General features: G+C 46.2%; 1 protein-coding gene and 1 pseudogene across 2 annotated transcripts; both read right to left on the bottom strand.

Moving 5' to 3' along the window:
• Positions 1-3,169: 3,169 nt before the first annotated feature.
• LOC119310521 lies at positions 3,170-5,813 on the bottom strand (annotated as a pseudogene).
• Positions 5,814-7,278: 1,465 nt separating this feature from the next.
• Positions 7,279-15,937, bottom strand: LOC119312625. 2 transcript variants are annotated; one of them, XM_037588365.1, is made up of 5 exons: positions 14,581-15,937; positions 13,755-13,973; positions 11,558-12,607; positions 8,883-9,115; positions 7,279-7,656 (listed from the first exon to the last, which is right to left on the bottom strand). In XM_037588365.1, the coding sequence occupies exons 1-2, from the start codon at positions 15,870-15,872 to the stop codon at positions 13,781-13,783; spliced, it is 1,485 nt and encodes a 494-aa protein (XP_037444262.1). In that variant the 5' UTR covers positions 15,873-15,937; the 3' UTR covers positions 7,279-7,656; positions 8,883-9,115; positions 11,558-12,607; positions 13,755-13,780. The 2 variants fall into 2 exon arrangements, with proteins under 2 accessions (XP_037444262.1, XP_037444263.1); XM_037588366.1 differs by lacking the exons at positions 11,558-12,607; positions 13,755-13,973; positions 14,581-15,937 and adding an exon at positions 9,725-11,544 and having other exon boundaries at positions 7,279-9,115.
• Positions 15,938-17,840: the final 1,903 nt, after the last annotated feature.

Below are 17,840 nucleotides of genomic sequence, written 5' to 3' on the forward strand. Positions count from 1 at the left end.
TCCCTCTCGGCGTCCAAGGCGGTCGCCGAGAGTCGGATGATCAACAGGCGGCGGGAGACTCGTCTTTCTCTTTGTGGTGGGGGAGGCAGATAGTCGCCCTGCCGTTTCACTGCTCTAGGGCGGCCGTCTTGGTCGCGCTCGATGGTGATGCGAGTCCGACTGTGGCTCACAGCCGGATCCTTCTCTTTCCTTCCGCGGACATCGCCAGTCGGTGTCCAAGACGTCGCGCCTTGGTCTCGGCGGGGAGGCCAGTCGTCGTTTTGTCGTTGCGGCGCCTCCGTGCGGTAGCCGACTTCATTCTGCGCGGCGGCCGCTTTGAGGAGCCGCTGGACTCACTCCGTCATCAGGCGGCACTCTTCGCCTTCGAAGTTGTCTAGCTCGTCCGCCGCAGGCGTGGCATATACGGGGCGATCGGCCCCGATCAGGTTGGCGATGGCCGCGCCGCGTTGCCGGACCGCGCCTAGGCGGCTAGGCCCAGTCGGGGCCGGCGAGCCGCCCACAGCGCGATCCATCTCACGCTGGTAGGCTTCTGACAAGCGTCTCATGCTCGCCAGCTTCTTCGCGCCTTCGATAAGCTGAAGGCGGCGTGCCTCCAGCGTCTCGACATCAGTGTCCTCCAGAATGGGCGCAGTCAGGTCTCGCAGAGCTGCGTCGAGTGGGTCGTGAGCTCCCTCACCGGAGTGCTCGCCATGACTGATAACGAGCACTTTCGTGACGGCGCTTCCGCCGCTCTCCTCGTGAGGGAGCGGCTCGTCGTAGACCACCACATTGGTGGGGAACGTGTCGAGCGACACGCTGTCGGAGTTGACCAGCATCGGGTCGGTGGAGCCTACGGACTCCAAGTCCATGGCAGGCTCGCCGGTGACGTGGAGATGGTCGAGGAGGCCCGCGAGGAGGCTTTCGGGGCCGCCCGTGCCTGCGTCGGATGCAGGCTCGTCGGAGATGCAAACCTCGCCAAGAAGATCGGCGAGGCAGCTCGCTGCGCAGGCGTCGTGGATGCCTTGCAGTGCGTCGGGGCAAGCGCCATCGGGCGTGCCGGGCTGGCTACGCTCGCTAGGGAGGAAAAGGGTTCCCGTTCAGAGCAGGTCTCCGGACGACGGTGCACCTCGCCCCACGGTGGGCGCCAAATGTCGGGGGTTGGGTGCGACATATGCCAAAGGATGGCTTATCATGGTGGGAGCGAGTAGAACGTCGCCGGTGCCAGGAAACGGGATGAGGCGAAGACATGCACGCCGGCGGATCTTACCCAGCTTCGGGGCTCTCCGGGGAGATAACACCCCTAATGCTGCTCTGCGGGGTCTCCGCATGATCACTAAGGTGAAATGACTACAAGGTTGCTCCTAGAGTTGTATTCTGGAGGTAGGAGAAGGCAAGGCTAGCTCTCTCCTTCCTATATGATCTGGTCTAGTGCTAATGGATTCGAACCCTTTGCATGGGTGTCCCGGGGGGTTTATATAGGCCTACCCCCGGGGGTACAATGGTAATCCGGCTGGGCGCGGGGCCCAGCCGTCTGTCTCTCAGGCCGCCGTCTCCTCCGCCGACTGCTGGGGCCCGCCGACGGGTCCGGTACTGTAGCCATGCTTCTAATGACGCAGGCTTGGTCATGGGGTCGTGGCAACAGTGTCGCCGTCTATCAGACGATCACTGTCGCCATTCCCCGTCTTGTCTGGTTAATGGCGTGTGGGGCCCGTGGGAGAGGCTGGCCGACTCCAGGGGAGCCGACTCCCACGGGTCCGTCTTCGGGGCGTAGCCGCCGTCTTCTGTGCTCTCGCCGACAGGCGGGTCCCGCCGTCTCTGAGTCGTACAGGTAGGTCGTCGTGGCCACAGTGCGCCGCCCACTGTGGCTGGTCAGGGCAGGCATGGCAACAGTGCCGCGCTACGCTGGAGATCTCCAGCGATACGGCACATTGTAGCCATGCCAGCTCCTCGTAAGCAGGGCGTGACGGCCACGCTGTGACCGTACCCCGCCTCGCCTATCGTGGCGAAGGTAGGTGGCGGGGGGAGTCGCAGGCCGACTCTCTATAGTCGGCTTCTCTTGAAGTCGCCGGCCATGAGTCGGCTCACCTTGGAGTCGCGTCTGGGACTCGGCTTATCTTGGAGTCGCGTCTGGGACTCGGCTTATCTTGGAGTCGCATCTGGGACTCGGTTTGAGGGGCGCTGCCTGCCCCGATGTCTTGAAAGGTTCTGGGGCTCGGATAAGTCTACCCGTGGCCCATTACTCCGACACTTATTCTCCTCATCCTCTTGCTGTTGTTTCAATATCCTCTCTGAAGAACAAGTGAAGGACGCATTTTTAACTTGCGGACAGCAGTCTGATAGACACTTCGGTCTTCAATGGGCATTTGGGATATATTCCTTATCATTTGCTAGATACAGCATATATGAGAACACAATCAAAGGAAGCATCTCCACAGAGGATACTAATGCATACCCGTAACAATGATTGGCTGTCCGCATTATCTCATTGTTATGATGGAATACACAGCTTGCTTTCGTAATAACACTGATAGCCATTGGATATTCACATTATTGCCTAAATTTGAAACACATGATTGCTAAAATAAGTTACCTTTATGCAGCAAAACCTACCCAGTACAAGTACACGATTTAGACAGTTAACTGGGAGGAAGAAAAAACAGTTAAGCACCCAAGCTGATGGTTCATATATCCATATCTATAATTCAATGGTAAGAAATATAAAAATTACTAAATATATATATATATAAAAACTTATAAGGCAGCTAGCTGATATATCGCACACACGCCTGAAAATATGATCTGACCGATAAACAAGCTTACTATAAAAGCATATAACAACCACTAGTAAAAACTAAATGGTCCCTTCACAGAATGATGGTGTAAATTCAAGAGATAATTTATATTGAGTTGAAATCCCAAACAAGACTATTACTTTGCACATGTAGGAGTACATGACCATTGTCTTATTTAGGTAATATGACTGTCTGGGGGAGATTAAATGCCACGTTAAAATTGCGGGTTCAATTAATTCAGCACCTTCTTTGAGAAACCGTTCCATATTCCATATAAAGCCTAGAGAATAATGCAAATCTCAGCGGAAATCAAGCAAGCATTTGGCCACACAATAGTGCAGCCCTGGCACCGACAATGGTCTCAGGAAGGAACAATGAGATACAGTGCATTAGTCAGACTAACCTTTCTCTGAAGCTGGAGCACCCTCAACATTGTTATCAGAGGTTGTCGAATTCCCGCCATCATCTTTGCTGGTTGTACCCTTCACGGACTCTTCATTTTTTTTTGAAAAGGGGGGATTCCCCGGCCTCTGCATCAGAAAGATGCATACGGCCATCTTATTAACCAAATAAAGTAGTGGCAACATAGTTCCAAAGGTCTCCAAAAGTAATAAAAAAAAGCACAGAAAGCTCACACAGAGCCAAAAAGGGCTAGAAACACCAACTAGTCAAGAAAAGACGCCACAACCGGCCGGCTAAAACTAGATAGGGATACTAAATGCCTATCCTATTACATGACCGCCATCCAAACCGGTTGAAGATATCCCGAGCTACCATCTCCCAGCGGAAAGACCCAGTAACCAAATGCTCCCTGGCCTCCGTCTGGGTGAGTAGCGACCACGAACGGATCAGTGCCGTAGTTCGGAATATGACCTGCAAAAAATGTATACATGATATTCTGTTAAAAACCAAATCATTTCTGCAAGTCCAGATAGTCCACAGCAAAGCACGGACTCTTCATTTGGTGCACTCTTGGAACTATCACCCGAAGAATCGTTCGGTAGCAAGGCACATCCATGTTTGTTGAGCATGCTAGCACCCTCCAGAGCACCTTCTCCATAACAAGGAACCCTAGATGAAAACAAAGGGGTACAATTTCAGTCTATAACTGTTAAGGTTATAAATAATATGAGGCCATTAAATTTAGCGCTGCTACAATTATTCTATCATCAATTTTAATGACGCTAGGTGCTAACATATGTTCTATTGAGTACTTCAGTTCAGTTTCTAACAATTAGCTAGTGTTTGCAAATATTATGAAGTAGAATTACGATCTACCATACCAATAAATGGTACACCGATGAGATATTTGCAACTAGCCAGCACCAGAGGCATAGAACTCTTCTCAAATATGATAACATCTATCACTCCAATAATTGCACTTTGATTAAATGCTAAACACATGAGACTAACCATCACAAAAGATGCCACACTAACGCTAATTCAGCTAATTGAACCCCTCAAACGCCAACACACTTTCGTGCTCGCAGCTGAACAAGAAAAAAAGGAAGATAAATACCGCCTGGCAACCTCCTTGTCGTAGAACATCTAATAAACTCAAAGGCCTAAAGCAACTAAGGACACAGGGAAACCAAAGGCTGACCCTAAACAGTACCGAACCATTGAGAAGTTTCTTTTGAGTATGCCATCCATACGAATGATGTGTGGCATGGAATAAGGGAGGCGTTTGGGACTCACCTGATATTGTGGTTGTTGCTGACGCATTCGAAGGTGTTGACAAAGTCCCCTTCCTTCATAGCATTGGACCCCTTGCTCAACGGCCGTTGTGCGCGATCTACTATTTTATCCTCCTCTCCCCCCTCCCCGCTAGGCTTCAACGCCAGCAGGTTCTGCTGCTGGCCTCGGGGTACAGGAGTGTAGAAGCTGACAACCGGGATCAAATTAACGAAGCCATGATCACTGCACACCTTCCTCGCATGCTCCGACTGTAGCTCAATTGTGAAGACATCATCAACTGTGTTGACGAAAATGGCATTTGCCCCCTCAGCGAAGCCCATTACATGCACTCTATAATCTTCATTCAATCGAGCACTAGTTGGCAGCAAATTGCCCAGGTCGATGACCCGATTCAGCACCCATTGCGCATCAGTGCCATCACTCGCCTCTCTTGTCCACAATTTGAGCGGCGGATCCGGATTATGCCCAGTCCACCGTCGTCCTCCGCCAGCACAAGGTTATATATGCAGCCGTCTGGTGGCCAACATTCAGGGCGTGCCTTGACAAGTCATACTCCAGGATCGACACACGGCCATAGTCGAAGTCATAGGTGTTGTAGAACATGAAGTAGAGCACAGAGCTCCCAACGAGCAGGCTGGAGTATGTAAATTCGAATATGGACCAGTCGCGGTAAATCCAGGTCAGCTCGCCCCAGGTGCCAGTCTCCAACCAGTACACGGATGCCAACGTGCGAAACGCGTCGTCATCGTCGGAGAACACTTGTTGGTCGCCGACGGACAAGACGAAGAGCACGCGGAAAAGACCCCCGAGGCAGTCGCGGTGGTCACACCCGTCCGCTGCGCAGAACACGGCCGCAGTCAAGTAGCTGTAGCTCCACTCAAACGCCACGGGCACAGGTAGGCGCTGCTGGGCGCCCGTGATTGGCTCCCACACAAGGAGCTCCTCGGCGTCCTGGCCCTTGGAGAGGAAGAGGGCGCGGCCGTGGCGGCAGTCAAGGGCCCGCCAGGAGCGGTGGTCCGGGGCGGCGGGAGAGAAGGACGAGGCGATGGTGGGTATGAAGCTGTGCTCGGGTACGTAGCCCGGTCCAGGGAGGAAGCCGAGGAGGGGTGGTGTCGGGTGGAGCTCGTGGAGGCGGCGGCGGAAGGCCGGGCGGGAGACGATGCCGCCCCAGTCCTTACAGACGATGGAAGCGCGGAGGAGGCATGCGGGGTCGTCGGGCGGGAGGCGGATGAGGATCTCCTCGACGAGCTCGTCCGGGATCACCGGCGGCGGTGCTCCCATGGCGGTGGCTAGGGCTACTCGCTAGATCTGGGGATGGGTGTGCAGAGGAACCTGGAATGGCTGGAGGAGACTGGGGATTTTGAGAAATTGGATCTTTTGCCCCACTTTACTTCTTCATTGGATCATTTGCCCCCACTGAAAGGCTATCAGGTGGGGTCCGGGGCCACTGTCATTGAGACAATCACAGGGCAAATCATCCAACCCCTTATAAAGTGGGGCAAATCATCCAATCCCGCGGGGATTTTTGAGCCCGACATTTCCACTCCACACTAGGGGTTCGGCTCAGCCACTCTGTTTTCTCAACCTCCTAATTCCGTTTACTGAACCTCCTAATTATTCTTTTTGCACAACACCGGCCCATGTTCTATCCAATCGGCATATCCACAACAGCCGCTTATGTCCGACTTGAATAGCCCATTGTGAGATGCACTAAATGCTTTCTTCCAATGTCCTAGAGCGGCTGAGATTTGGGATTACTTTGGTCTGTCTGCCGAGCCAATGGACCCGACGGCACACGTTCACCAGTTTTGAATCTCTTCTAATGAATTAGTTTTTCTGCTGACATTGTTTTTTGAGGTTGCTTACCACATACACCATGTGGTCTTCTAATTAGTGAATTAGTTTGTCATGGGTTTGGGTGAATTATAGCGTGCTTAAAATGCATTTTTTGATAAGTGGGTGCATATGCTAACTGATATTTTATTTTGATTTTTTTGACATTTTAAAACGTGCTTAAAATGCATTTTTTTTGATAAGTGGGTGCATATGCCCATGGATTCAGGGGGTGCCCTCTCGTCGTACACAGCGGGTGGCTATTGCGGCAACATCAACGAGGAACTTCCCTCTACAGGTCTATGTGGGTGACATGATTGCTGCTCTCTTGCGGCGATGCGACAACGATTCAACGAAATGAGCGGCGGCGGATTCCGGCAAAAGAATTTCATTAGGGGATTAAATGTACTTCTAAGTTTTCTCAAGATATTAACTAATTCAGATTGGTCTAACGACTACCTGGAACAGCCCTTGAGAGAAGTTTTGTTTGTAATGAAAATGATAGAATTATGATAACATGGGCTGTCTTCAAAGTTTTTTTTACGCTAATATCAATAAGGAAAGCAAGTATACAAGAGAAATATGGAGATCTAGGGTAGTTGTCATCAAAAGTAGAGATCTTCCCAGAAAAAGAAAAACCCATCGAGATCCACGATGATGTCTTGAGCAGCATTCACTTCTTCAAGATCAGGAAATGACATTGAAGATCTGTTTAATTAGTTGTGTCCCATGGTACCTTTTATTGTTACAACTAAGATGTACAAATAGTTGTATGGATGCCAGAACTTAACCAGTCACTTAGTTTCATCCATACCACCGTCCTTGTGCGTGCGTGTAGGCTGTACCTTCAACCAATCCCTGTAGTTTTACTCTACTGTGTACAAATGAAAATTCATTTCATTACTAGTACTTGCTAGTATTTCGTTATGATGAAACTTTTACACATATGATTAAAACAGAGAACCTCCAGCAACAGTAGGGGAAAAAATCACATTACTGTTTTCTCACAACCGATGAAACATGTCGATTATGGTTATCCTATTTCTTGAAGATGAAATAGGATAACATGACAAACAAATAGGGTCTGAATCGACATCACTCCACAGAAACAATCAGGTTACAGGTAGGAGCTACAAATAGTTTTTTAAGTCCAAGTAGCAAAGTCTTCAGCAGCATTCACTTGCTTTCGGGTGCCATCTTTGCTTGCTCCATTTAGTCTGGACCCTCAACTCCAATTTACCATGATAAATGAGAGGTAAAACTCATGATTCCCATCTGCAGAAAAGAAAGGGATCCTACTAACGGCGCTGATGACTTGACTCATGAGATGTCCGGCCTGACCATCAGCGTAGCACTAGCAGCACATAGCAATAGATTGAGATGTTAGTACATCAGCTATATATGGAAAGCTAAACTCCTTCAAAAGGCATGTAAATGTAAAATAAATGTGAGTTTTCCTCAAAAAGCAACATAATATACGTGCACGAGAACAAGCAAAATGGTTTTTACAAACCTCCCAGACTAAAGCAAACACACTCTCATCACAGCAAGGAGCAAACAATGACAGTCGTTTAGAAGCATGAAAGACACGACTGATGACAGACCTTGCAATGGGATATGGAACATGGCAAACATTGAAACATCATAAGGAAAAAATAACAAGTCAAATAATGGTTAGTCTAGCTGAATCACATTTCACAAGCAGTGAACAATCTGTTGCTAGTCTTTTTGGAGAGGGTTCAGCAGAGACCCGACATTATCACATTTTAAGCCTCTGCCTGCAACCCCAAGGCTATTTATAGTGCTTCTATTGTTGCCATAAACAAATATCTCAACAGAAAGAGATGCATACAAATGCTTAAATGGTCCAACTTAATCATCATAGCATGATCATGATAATAGATTGGTTCATTTCACATCAACTATTGACATTATTGCATAACTTATGTAAGACATTGCTGAAAATAGTAACTCTTATGTAGTAAAAGCTACCTTGTGCAAGTACACTATTTAGATAGATCCATCTATGTGAAAATGGCATTGCTATTTAAGTGTATATGTAGGAAAGATAAAATATATGTATACAAATGTAGAAGGCAAATGGCTGACATACGACACCAGACACAAGTTTAAGATATGGCCAACCCGAACAATATTTTTTCCCAGAAATGGAATTATCTTGTGCTTTCAGCAACATCATCTACTATCTATATGATTAAAAAAGAATTGCTACCAGAACAACATATATTAAACGTGATTCTATTGAATGATGACGAGAACTAACGAGAAAAGTCCAAACAGCAAACAGTTCCTTCCAAGTCCCAAACAAGACATTCTTTTGTATATGATTAAATGGCCATTTATCTGTGTGTATCTATCCGGTGGCAGTGGCAGTGGCTCGTTAAAACTGCAGGGCTGGTTGATCCCAATTTTTTTTTGTGAAACTATTCCATAGAATTGAAATTTCATGCAGAAACCTAGAGAAGAATGCAAATTTCACTGGAAAAAGTATTTCACCACACAGTTGCGCAGCCCTGGCATCACCACTGGGGCAAAGAAAGGGACAATGATGTACAATACCTTCTTGATAATCACCTTTCTTAGAAGATGGAGCAGCTACCTCAACATTGCTACCAGAGGTATTTGAGTCCCCAGCATCATCTTTGCTGCTTGTGCCCTTCAACGATTCTTCACTTGACACACTCTTAGTAACATCATCCAAAGAATCATTCACCTCTTGAGCATTGTATGTGCATCCATATTTCTTGAACGTGGCAGCACATCCAAGAGCAACTTCCTCATGATGCGGAACCCTTGGTGAAAACAAAGGTTTAATTTTTCAGCCTATAATTGTTAAGTTTGTAGATAACACAAAACCGCAAAAGTTACTCAACCTGAGGTAGAACAGCACAACTACAACTATTCTATCAACCATTTTGGCATGAGGTGCTAACTATGTTCTGTTGACTGTTATTTATAACAACAAACTAAACATCACCAGAGGTATATAACTCTTCTCGAATAGGATAACACCTACTCTTTAACTAAATGCACTTTGATTTAGTGTTCATCACAACGCACATATCATGAAAAAAGATGCCAAGTCCTAACTCTTAAGTACCACCATGGAAAAACACTAAGGTTAATCCGACTCAATAAACTCGTCAAATGTAGTTTGGCTCGTTGTAGAACAAAAGATAGACCACTTGGCAACTACATCGTCCTAGAAGGCTAAAACATCTAAAACTCTTCTGAACTCATCTGTTGAACATAACGACTTTAAAGTCCAAAGCAACTAAGGGCACATTGTGCTATTCTTAAAGAGCACTGAACTAAGGGGAAGCTTTATTCCACAATCACATCCATACAAATGTTTCAGCATAGCTCGGAATAGGGGAGGTGTTTGGGAATGGAGCCCTCACCTGACATTATTGTCGTGGCTGATGCATTCAAAGGTGTTGACAAATTCTCCCTCATTGATAGCATTGGACCCCTTATTGAACAGCTGGTGTGCCTGATGTATTGTTTTCTCCCCCTCTCCCCCCTCCCCACTACATGCCTCCTCACTAGGCTTCGATAGCAGTTGATTCTGGTGGTCGCCTCTTGGCGCAGGAGTGTAGAAGGTGACAATTGGAATCAATTTATGGAAACGGAAGCCACAATGGTCGGACACCTTCCTCACCAGCTCAGATTGTAGATCAATTGCAAAGAGGCCGGCAACTGTAGTAACAAAAATTGCATTTGCTCCCTCAGCAAAGGCCTTCAGTGCCACTACATAACATTCATCCAACAAAGCACTGGTTGGGAGCAAATTGTGCGGGTAGATTACCCGGCTCAGCAACCATTTTGCATCAGCGCCATCACTCGCCTCTCTTGTCCACAACTTGAGATGCCGACGCAAGTCTTGGATTAATCCCAGCCCACCGTCCTCCGTCACCATGAGAGTACATGTGCAGTCATAATAGTTGTCTGGTACGCCGAATATAGTCAGAACATGCCTTGACAAGTCATACTCCAGGATTGACTCAGTGTCCACGTAGTCGTAGACGATGAAGTAGAGCAGAGAGCTGTCAATGAGCACACTTGAATATTTTGTGAATCCTATGAACTCACCGTGCATTGTGGTCATCCCGCCCCAGGCACCAGTCTCCGACGAGTATATGCATGCCGACGTGACACCCTCGTCGGCGTCTTCCTTAGAGGAGAAGACGAAAAGCATGCAGAAAGGACCCCCAAGGCAATCGCGATGGTCACACCCATCCACTGTGCAGAACACGGCCGCAGCCGAGTAGCCGAACTCAAACGCTATGGGCACCGGTACACGCTCTTGGGTACCCATGATTGGCTTCCAGACGAGGAGTTCCTCGACATCCTGAGATCTGGAGAGGAAGAGGGAGCGTCCATGGCGGCAGTCGAGGGCCAGCCACGAGTAGTGGTTCGGGGAAGCGAGGGAGAAGGACGATGCAGTGGTGGGGATGAAGCAGGGGGTGCCCTCACTCGTCCCGCTGTGGAGGAAGCCGAGGTGGTGCCCGGTGGAGCTCGTGGAGGCGGCAGTGAAAGTCGTGGCAGGAAATAATGCCGCTCCAGGCCTTGCAGACGAGTGAGGATCGGAGGAGGCAGGTCAGGTCGTCGGTCGGGAAGCGGAGGAGGATCTCTTGGACAAGATCGTCCGGGAGCGACGGCAGCGCTGCTGCCATGGTGCGCTAGATCTGGGTGTAGGTGTGGCATGGAATTGGGAAGAGATAATTCCTTATTTAACATCATCTTAATTTTTCTTCCCTATTTTACTCTGATTTTTTTTCTTCCTTATCCAACAGTAAGTCCAAATTTTATGCCTTTTTTGACACTTATGTCACTTCCGTTATCCTCTACCGTTTAATTCCTGTCAGCCTTTAGGCAGTCAATTTTTTTAGGTGGACGGAATTACCCCAAGCTATACCACACGCAAAAAAGGAAAGGCCAAACCAGCCCTCTCTCCCGGCCCGACTCGTCTCTCTACCCCGTCTGATTCCCCCGAACCCTATCAAGCGGCGACAGTGCAATTCTAGCTCATAGCGGCAGCGGCGACTGCACAATCCTCTAACTCATACCCCCTCCGTTCGGAATTACTTGTCTCGGAAACGGATGTATATAGAACTAAAATACATCTAGATACATCCATTTTCGAGACAAGTAATTCCAATCGAAGGGAGTAGGTCATAGCGGCGGCGCCGACTGTGCGAGAGCAAGGCAGAGGGCATGGCTCCGGAGAGTACCTGCTGATTGCGGCCGGCTCCCCTCCTTCGTTGAATCACGGACGAATATTATCTTGCACAGCAGATGCATTGATTATAAGTGCTGATTTGGAAAAGTAGGCACTTGTCTTCACAGAATGGCCTGCATCTCAGAACTAGCTACAGTGATATGTGATTTTAGTTGCTACGAAATAAACTACTTTCAAACATTTTTTTAGTTTTCAGACAGAGAACTAGCAAAAGTAGAAAAACACAAGTACTGAGAAACAGTGAGAGGGAAAACAGAGTACTTAAACCTTCGTACATACGTAGCATATTTCTGGAAGATGAAATATTTCTCAGATATGATCGTTCTCTTCTTTGCACCGGCATTCTCAGGTAGCACAGCATACATCATTTTTTTTTCTTTCAAAATCGCCACTCTGCAGGAGTTGTGCCTGACTGACGCTATCTCGAGTTCCAGGTGCATATAGCAGCTGAGCAACATTCACATATTTGAGGTGCCGAACCCTCTGAATCTCATCATAGCAGCAACATCAGGGTCAATGTCCTCAGCTCCATTCTGGCCAGCATGTAAACGAAAATTCATTTCCGTACTAGTACTTGCTAGTATTTCGTTACGATGAAACTTCTACACACATGATTAAAACAGAGAACCTCCAGCAGAAGTCAGGGAACACGAGGAATTCTCAGAAAGAAACAGAGGGAGAACACAGTATTGTTTTCTCGCAACTGATGAAACATGTCGACATTGGTTAAACAATTTCTTGAAGATGCAAGAGGATCGTGTCAGCAAACAGGGCCTGAATCAGCATCACTGCACATAAACTATCAGGTACAAGTAGGACCGACTAAAAATTTTAATCCCAACGGCCAGTAGAAAGTCTTCAGCAGCATTCACTTACTAGGTTCTTTCAGGTGCCACCTCTGGTACCTACATGTAGTCTGGACCCTAAACTACAATACCATGAAAAATGATCATACTTCCCAGCTGCAAAGAAGAAAGATATCCTACTGAAAGCGCTGAATGACTTGACCGATGAAACGTCCGGCCTGACCATCAGCGTAGCACTAGCAGCACATAACAACAAATTGTGAGATGTTAGTACAACATCAGATATATATGGAAAGCTAAACTCCTTCAAAAGGCATGTAATGCTGAATGACTTGAGTAATACATGCGATTTTTCCTCAAACGGCAACTGATTATACATGCACGAGAAACAGGCAAAATGGTTTATATGACCCTCCTAGACAATGCAAAGAAACTCTCATTACAGCAAAGAGCAAATAATGGAGCATGGCATACATTGCAATTGGATACTGAACATGGCAAATGTTGCAATGGCATAAGGAAAAAAAATCAACATATCAAATAATGAATGGCAGCAGCTTCCATCTAGGTACTTGTACACAAATCAACAGATGGGAATGACCATTGAGGCAACATGAACATGCAGCAGAAACAACTAATACCGTGTCTCAGGCATATCATGGCAATTTCAGAATTCTATATCTAGCTGAATCACATCTCAGACAGTGAATATATGTTGCTAGTCGCTTTTGGAGAGTGTCCGGCAGAGACTTGACATTATGATATGCATAGATCCATATTTTGTTCAAACTGGCATTGCTATTCCTATATGTAAGAAAGATAAAATTATAGCTATTTAAATTTAGAATGCAAATGGCTGACATATGGCACCAGACACAAGTTCAAGATATGGTCAACCCATGGCACAAGTTTTTTTGAGAAATGAAAGCATTTTCTGCTATGAGTTACATCATCTACTCTATATTACTCCCTCCGTCCCAAAATAAGTGACTCAACTTTGTACTAACTTTGTACAAAGTAGAGTCACTTATTTTGGGACGGAGGGAGTATTATATAAGAATTGCATTATAAATGGTCTTCTATGGAACAATGATCAGAATTCACGAGACAAGTCCAGACAGCAAACAACTCCTTCCAAATTCCAAACAAGACTACTGCTAGTTTGCATATGCAGGATCACATAGCCATTTTTTATGTTTAAACTGTGGAGCCAGTTGATCCCAAAAGTTACCATTCCATAGAAGTGAAACTTCATACAAAAACCTAGTGAGCAATGTAAACTTCAGAGAAAATAAAGCATTTCACCACACAGTTGTGCAGCCCTGGCACCACCACTGGTCCAAAGAAAGGAACAGTGATATACAATACCTTCTCGAGAATTACCTTTCTCCGAAGATGGAGCAGCATCTTCAACACTTGCTACCAGAGGTCATTGAGTCCCCAGCATCATCTTCACTGGTTGTGCCCTTCACCAATTCTTCATTTGGTGCACTCTTGGGGACAGAATACAAAGAATCATTCACCTTTTGAGCTTTGTATGCACATCCATATTTGTCAAATATGCTAGCACAGGCCGGAGCAACTTCCCCATAGCCTGGAACCCTAGGTGAAAACAAAGGTGTAAATTTTCAGTCTATTATTACTAAGTTATAGATAACACAAGCCCATGAAAGTTACTGCAATCTGAGGTAGAACAACACAGCTACATTTATTCCATCAACCATTTTGATGACACAAGATCTGACAATGTTCTGTTCTCTGCTGTTTATAACAACAGACTAGCCAGCACCAGGGGTATATAACTCTTGTTGAATAAGATAACAACCTATCCTTCCAATAAATGCGCTTTCATTTAATGTTCATCGCAATACACATATCATGACAAAAGATGCCAGGTCCTAACTCTGCCATCGGAAAAAAAAGTAGTAAGGTTAATTTGACTCGCTGAACCCCTCAAACGCAGCTGGGCTCGTCGCCAATCATAAGATAAACCGCTTGGCAACGACATTGTCCTAGAACATCTAAAACTGCTCTTAACTCATCTTCCAAACAAAACGAGTCAAAGCACAAAGCAGCAAAGGGCATAGTGTGCTAATCATAAAGGGTACTACTGACTGAACTAAGGGAAAGTTTAGTTCCACAATAACATCCGTACAAATGTTTCTGCGTAGCTCGGAATAGGGGAGGAGTTTGGAAATAGAGCCCTCACCTGATACCATGGTCAAGGCTGATGGATTCGAAGGTGTTGACCAAGTCCCCAGCATTGATAGAATTGGACCCTTTGTCGAACAGCTGTTGTGCCTGATCTACTGTCTTCTTCCCCTCTCCCCCCTCCTCACCACCTGCCTCCTCACTAGGCTTGGACACCAGCAGATTTTGGTGGTAGCCTTGAGGCACAGGAGTGTAGAAGGTGACAACTGGAACCAAACCACCAAAGCCACAATCATCACACACCTTCCTCACCTGCTCTGATCGCAGCTCAATTGTAAAGATGCCAGCAACCTCTGAGTTAACAAAAATGATGTTTGCTCCCTCAATGAAGCCCATGACGCGCACTGTAAAACCTCGATTCAAGCGAGTACTAGTTGGGAGCAAATTGCGCAGGTCCATGACCCGGCTCAGCACCCATCGTGTATCAGTGCTGTCACTCACCTCTCTTGTCCACAGCTTGAGACACGTACCAAAATCCTGTACAATAGCTCCCAGTCCACCGTCCTCCGTCAGCATGAGATTAAGATGTAGGCAGTCGCAGTTGTCTGGTGGGCTGAACAGAGTCATGGCGTGCCCTTCCAAATCATACTCCAGAATAGACTTAGTGGCCACAAAGTAGAGAGATCTGCCAAGGAGCACGCTGGAATTTTCTGTGACTTCCTTGAAGAACTTGGTGTGCAACGAGGTCAGTTCGCCCCAGGCACCAGTCTCAGACGAGTATTCGCACGCCCAGATGACACAATTCTGCTCCTCCTCCTCGGTGTCATCCTCGAAGAGGAAGACCACGCGGAAAGGACCCCCGAAGCAGTCGCGGTGGTCGCACCCGTCCGCCGCGCACAACACAGCCGCAATCGGGCGGTTGCTCGGGAACTCAGCAGCGTATGTGATTTCGAACGCTGCGGGCACCGGAAAGCGCTTCCGGGCGCCCGTGATTGGCTCCCACACTAGGAGTGTCCTAGCGTCCTGGTTCACGGAGAAGAAGAGGGCGCGGCCGTGGCGGCAGTCGAGGGCCCGCCACCTGAGGCAGTCCGGAGCGTCGAGGGAGAAGGATGAGGCGGTGGTGGGGAAGAAGCTGGGAGTGCCCTCGCTAGCCCAGTTGGGAAGGAACCCAAGCAAGGGGGGTGGTCGGTGGAGGTCGTGGAGGCGGCGTCGGAAGCTGGGGAGGGAGACGGCGCAACCCCAGGCCTTGCAGACGAGGAAGGCACGGAGGAGGCAGGCTTCCGGCGGGAGGCGGGCGAGGATTTCTTGGACGAGCTCGTCCGGGAGCGCCGGCGGCGGCGGCGCTGCCATGGTGGTGGCTAGGTCTGGGTGTGTTTGCGGGGAAGTGAGGAGAGTGGTCCTACCCTACAGAGAGGGAGTAGGCTGGGATGGGCAGACGCTCTGGGCTGGATAGGCAAGGAGACTTTTTTTTCAAGCCCGCCCCATGAAGCACAGATAACTTAATATATACGGGGACTAAAGAAAAATATGGGCCAAATATATTCATTTTTTATTTCGCAAAATGTCTTTCCTAAAATATATTTTTAATTTATAAAATATATTTTTATTCCCCAAAAAAGTTTCAAGCATATGCATTGCTGAAATAAAATCAAATAGTAAAATAAAATCTTATCTCATGTTTAAAACAATGCTCATGTGTTTGAAAATAATGCTCATGTGTTTGAAAAAACATCTTTTAGAAAAGAAATTATGTATTTTGAAAACAAAGTGATAATTATATGAAAACATAAAAATATGGGAGAGAGAATACAGATGATCCAATGGAGATGGAAGAGTTATGGAGGAAGAATCTTCTCTTTTTTGTGTGTGAAAATATGGAGGAAGAATCTATCCAAACAATAAGTCATATGGAGATAGGATATATTTTGGTCGATCTGCCGGAGACGCCTAATATTGTCCAGCCAATCCAAATGTCTATTCATTACATATATAAAAGGTCAAGTATGTGTAGGCACTCCAGCACACAAAACTTTTCCCTAAGTACCAATAAGAACCAGTAACCATTCCCAAAGGTGTATATAGTATAGTATGTTTAGGTTCATACATAGTTTGTTTTATTTGAATTAGATTTTGCATACGTTAAGCTTAATCAATATCTTTGGTTTGAAGGGAAAACATAGAAAATCAATCCACCAGCCAATGTTTTCTTTAGTGGATCGGATCTGACAAACTGGAAACACTTCACCCGCAAAAAAATTAAAAATTAAAAATAACTGGAAACACTTACTTCTCCGCTAGTGCGCTCTGGCCCCCCATAAAGAAGGTGTTCTGACAGGGAACTTCAAGGTTCATGTTCCCTCACCTACTTCAAATTGTGAGTGAGTGAAATACACACCGCTGCATTTGCTTACAAGATTTTTCACAATCCATGTTTTAAATTTTTGTACGAGACATGGCCGTATGCATCGTTTTGATGCAGAGGCCGGGGCAAACCCCCTTTTCAAAAAAAAAAAATGTACAACATAGATGAACACAGGTGTGTGAGGCGTCAGGAATTCTTCATACGTTGAGGAAGTACATCTTCCTTGGATATGGTGAAGATGAAGGAGTAATCATGTTAAAGCTCGAAATATTAATTCTGCTAGCTGTTCCATGGTTGTGCAAGATCATCCTTCTGTGCAAATTAGGAAGGTCACGCCTTATTTAGCCCATGTACAGAGAAGAATATTACTACAGGGATACCATACAACTCAAATGATAGTTATATTATATTATTAAAATATAGGAGGGATAATATTGATGATGAAATGTGAACGAACGTATTGGAATATCCATTCGAGGTGCTCTAATAACGTACAATATGCTATCTTATCTCTTTAAATCAACAACTTTTATATATCAGACAACCTGAGGCGATTTTACGGTTTCTTTGATGCATGTCTTGATCTTCCCGAAGGAACTGAATAGCAAATTTGTCAACAAATTATGTTTTTTTAGGAACAAGAAATTATGTTTGAAACAAACATAATAGTCCAGCAGATCCAAGTATGTATTTACTACCTAAAAACTAGAAGGGCTGGACACGCTTTGTTGCGCCGTTGATGTTGTTGGATTTTCATAAAAAAATTTACTCCATCTATTTTAAAATATAAAGTGTATTAGTTTTTTGAAAAGTCAAACCTCTTTAAGTTTAACCACTTTGTGTAGGAATATATCAATATCCATAATATCAAATTGGATTTTTAGATTCATCATGAAATGAATTTTCATATTTTATTTAGTATCGTGGATGTCAATAAATTTGACTTTTCAATAAAC

The sequence above is a fragment of the Triticum dicoccoides genome, chromosome 5B (genome assembly GCF_002162155.2).
Source record: "Triticum dicoccoides isolate Atlit2015 ecotype Zavitan chromosome 5B, WEW_v2.0, whole genome shotgun sequence".
Taxonomy (NCBI): Eukaryota; Viridiplantae; Streptophyta; class Magnoliopsida; order Poales; family Poaceae; genus Triticum; species Triticum dicoccoides.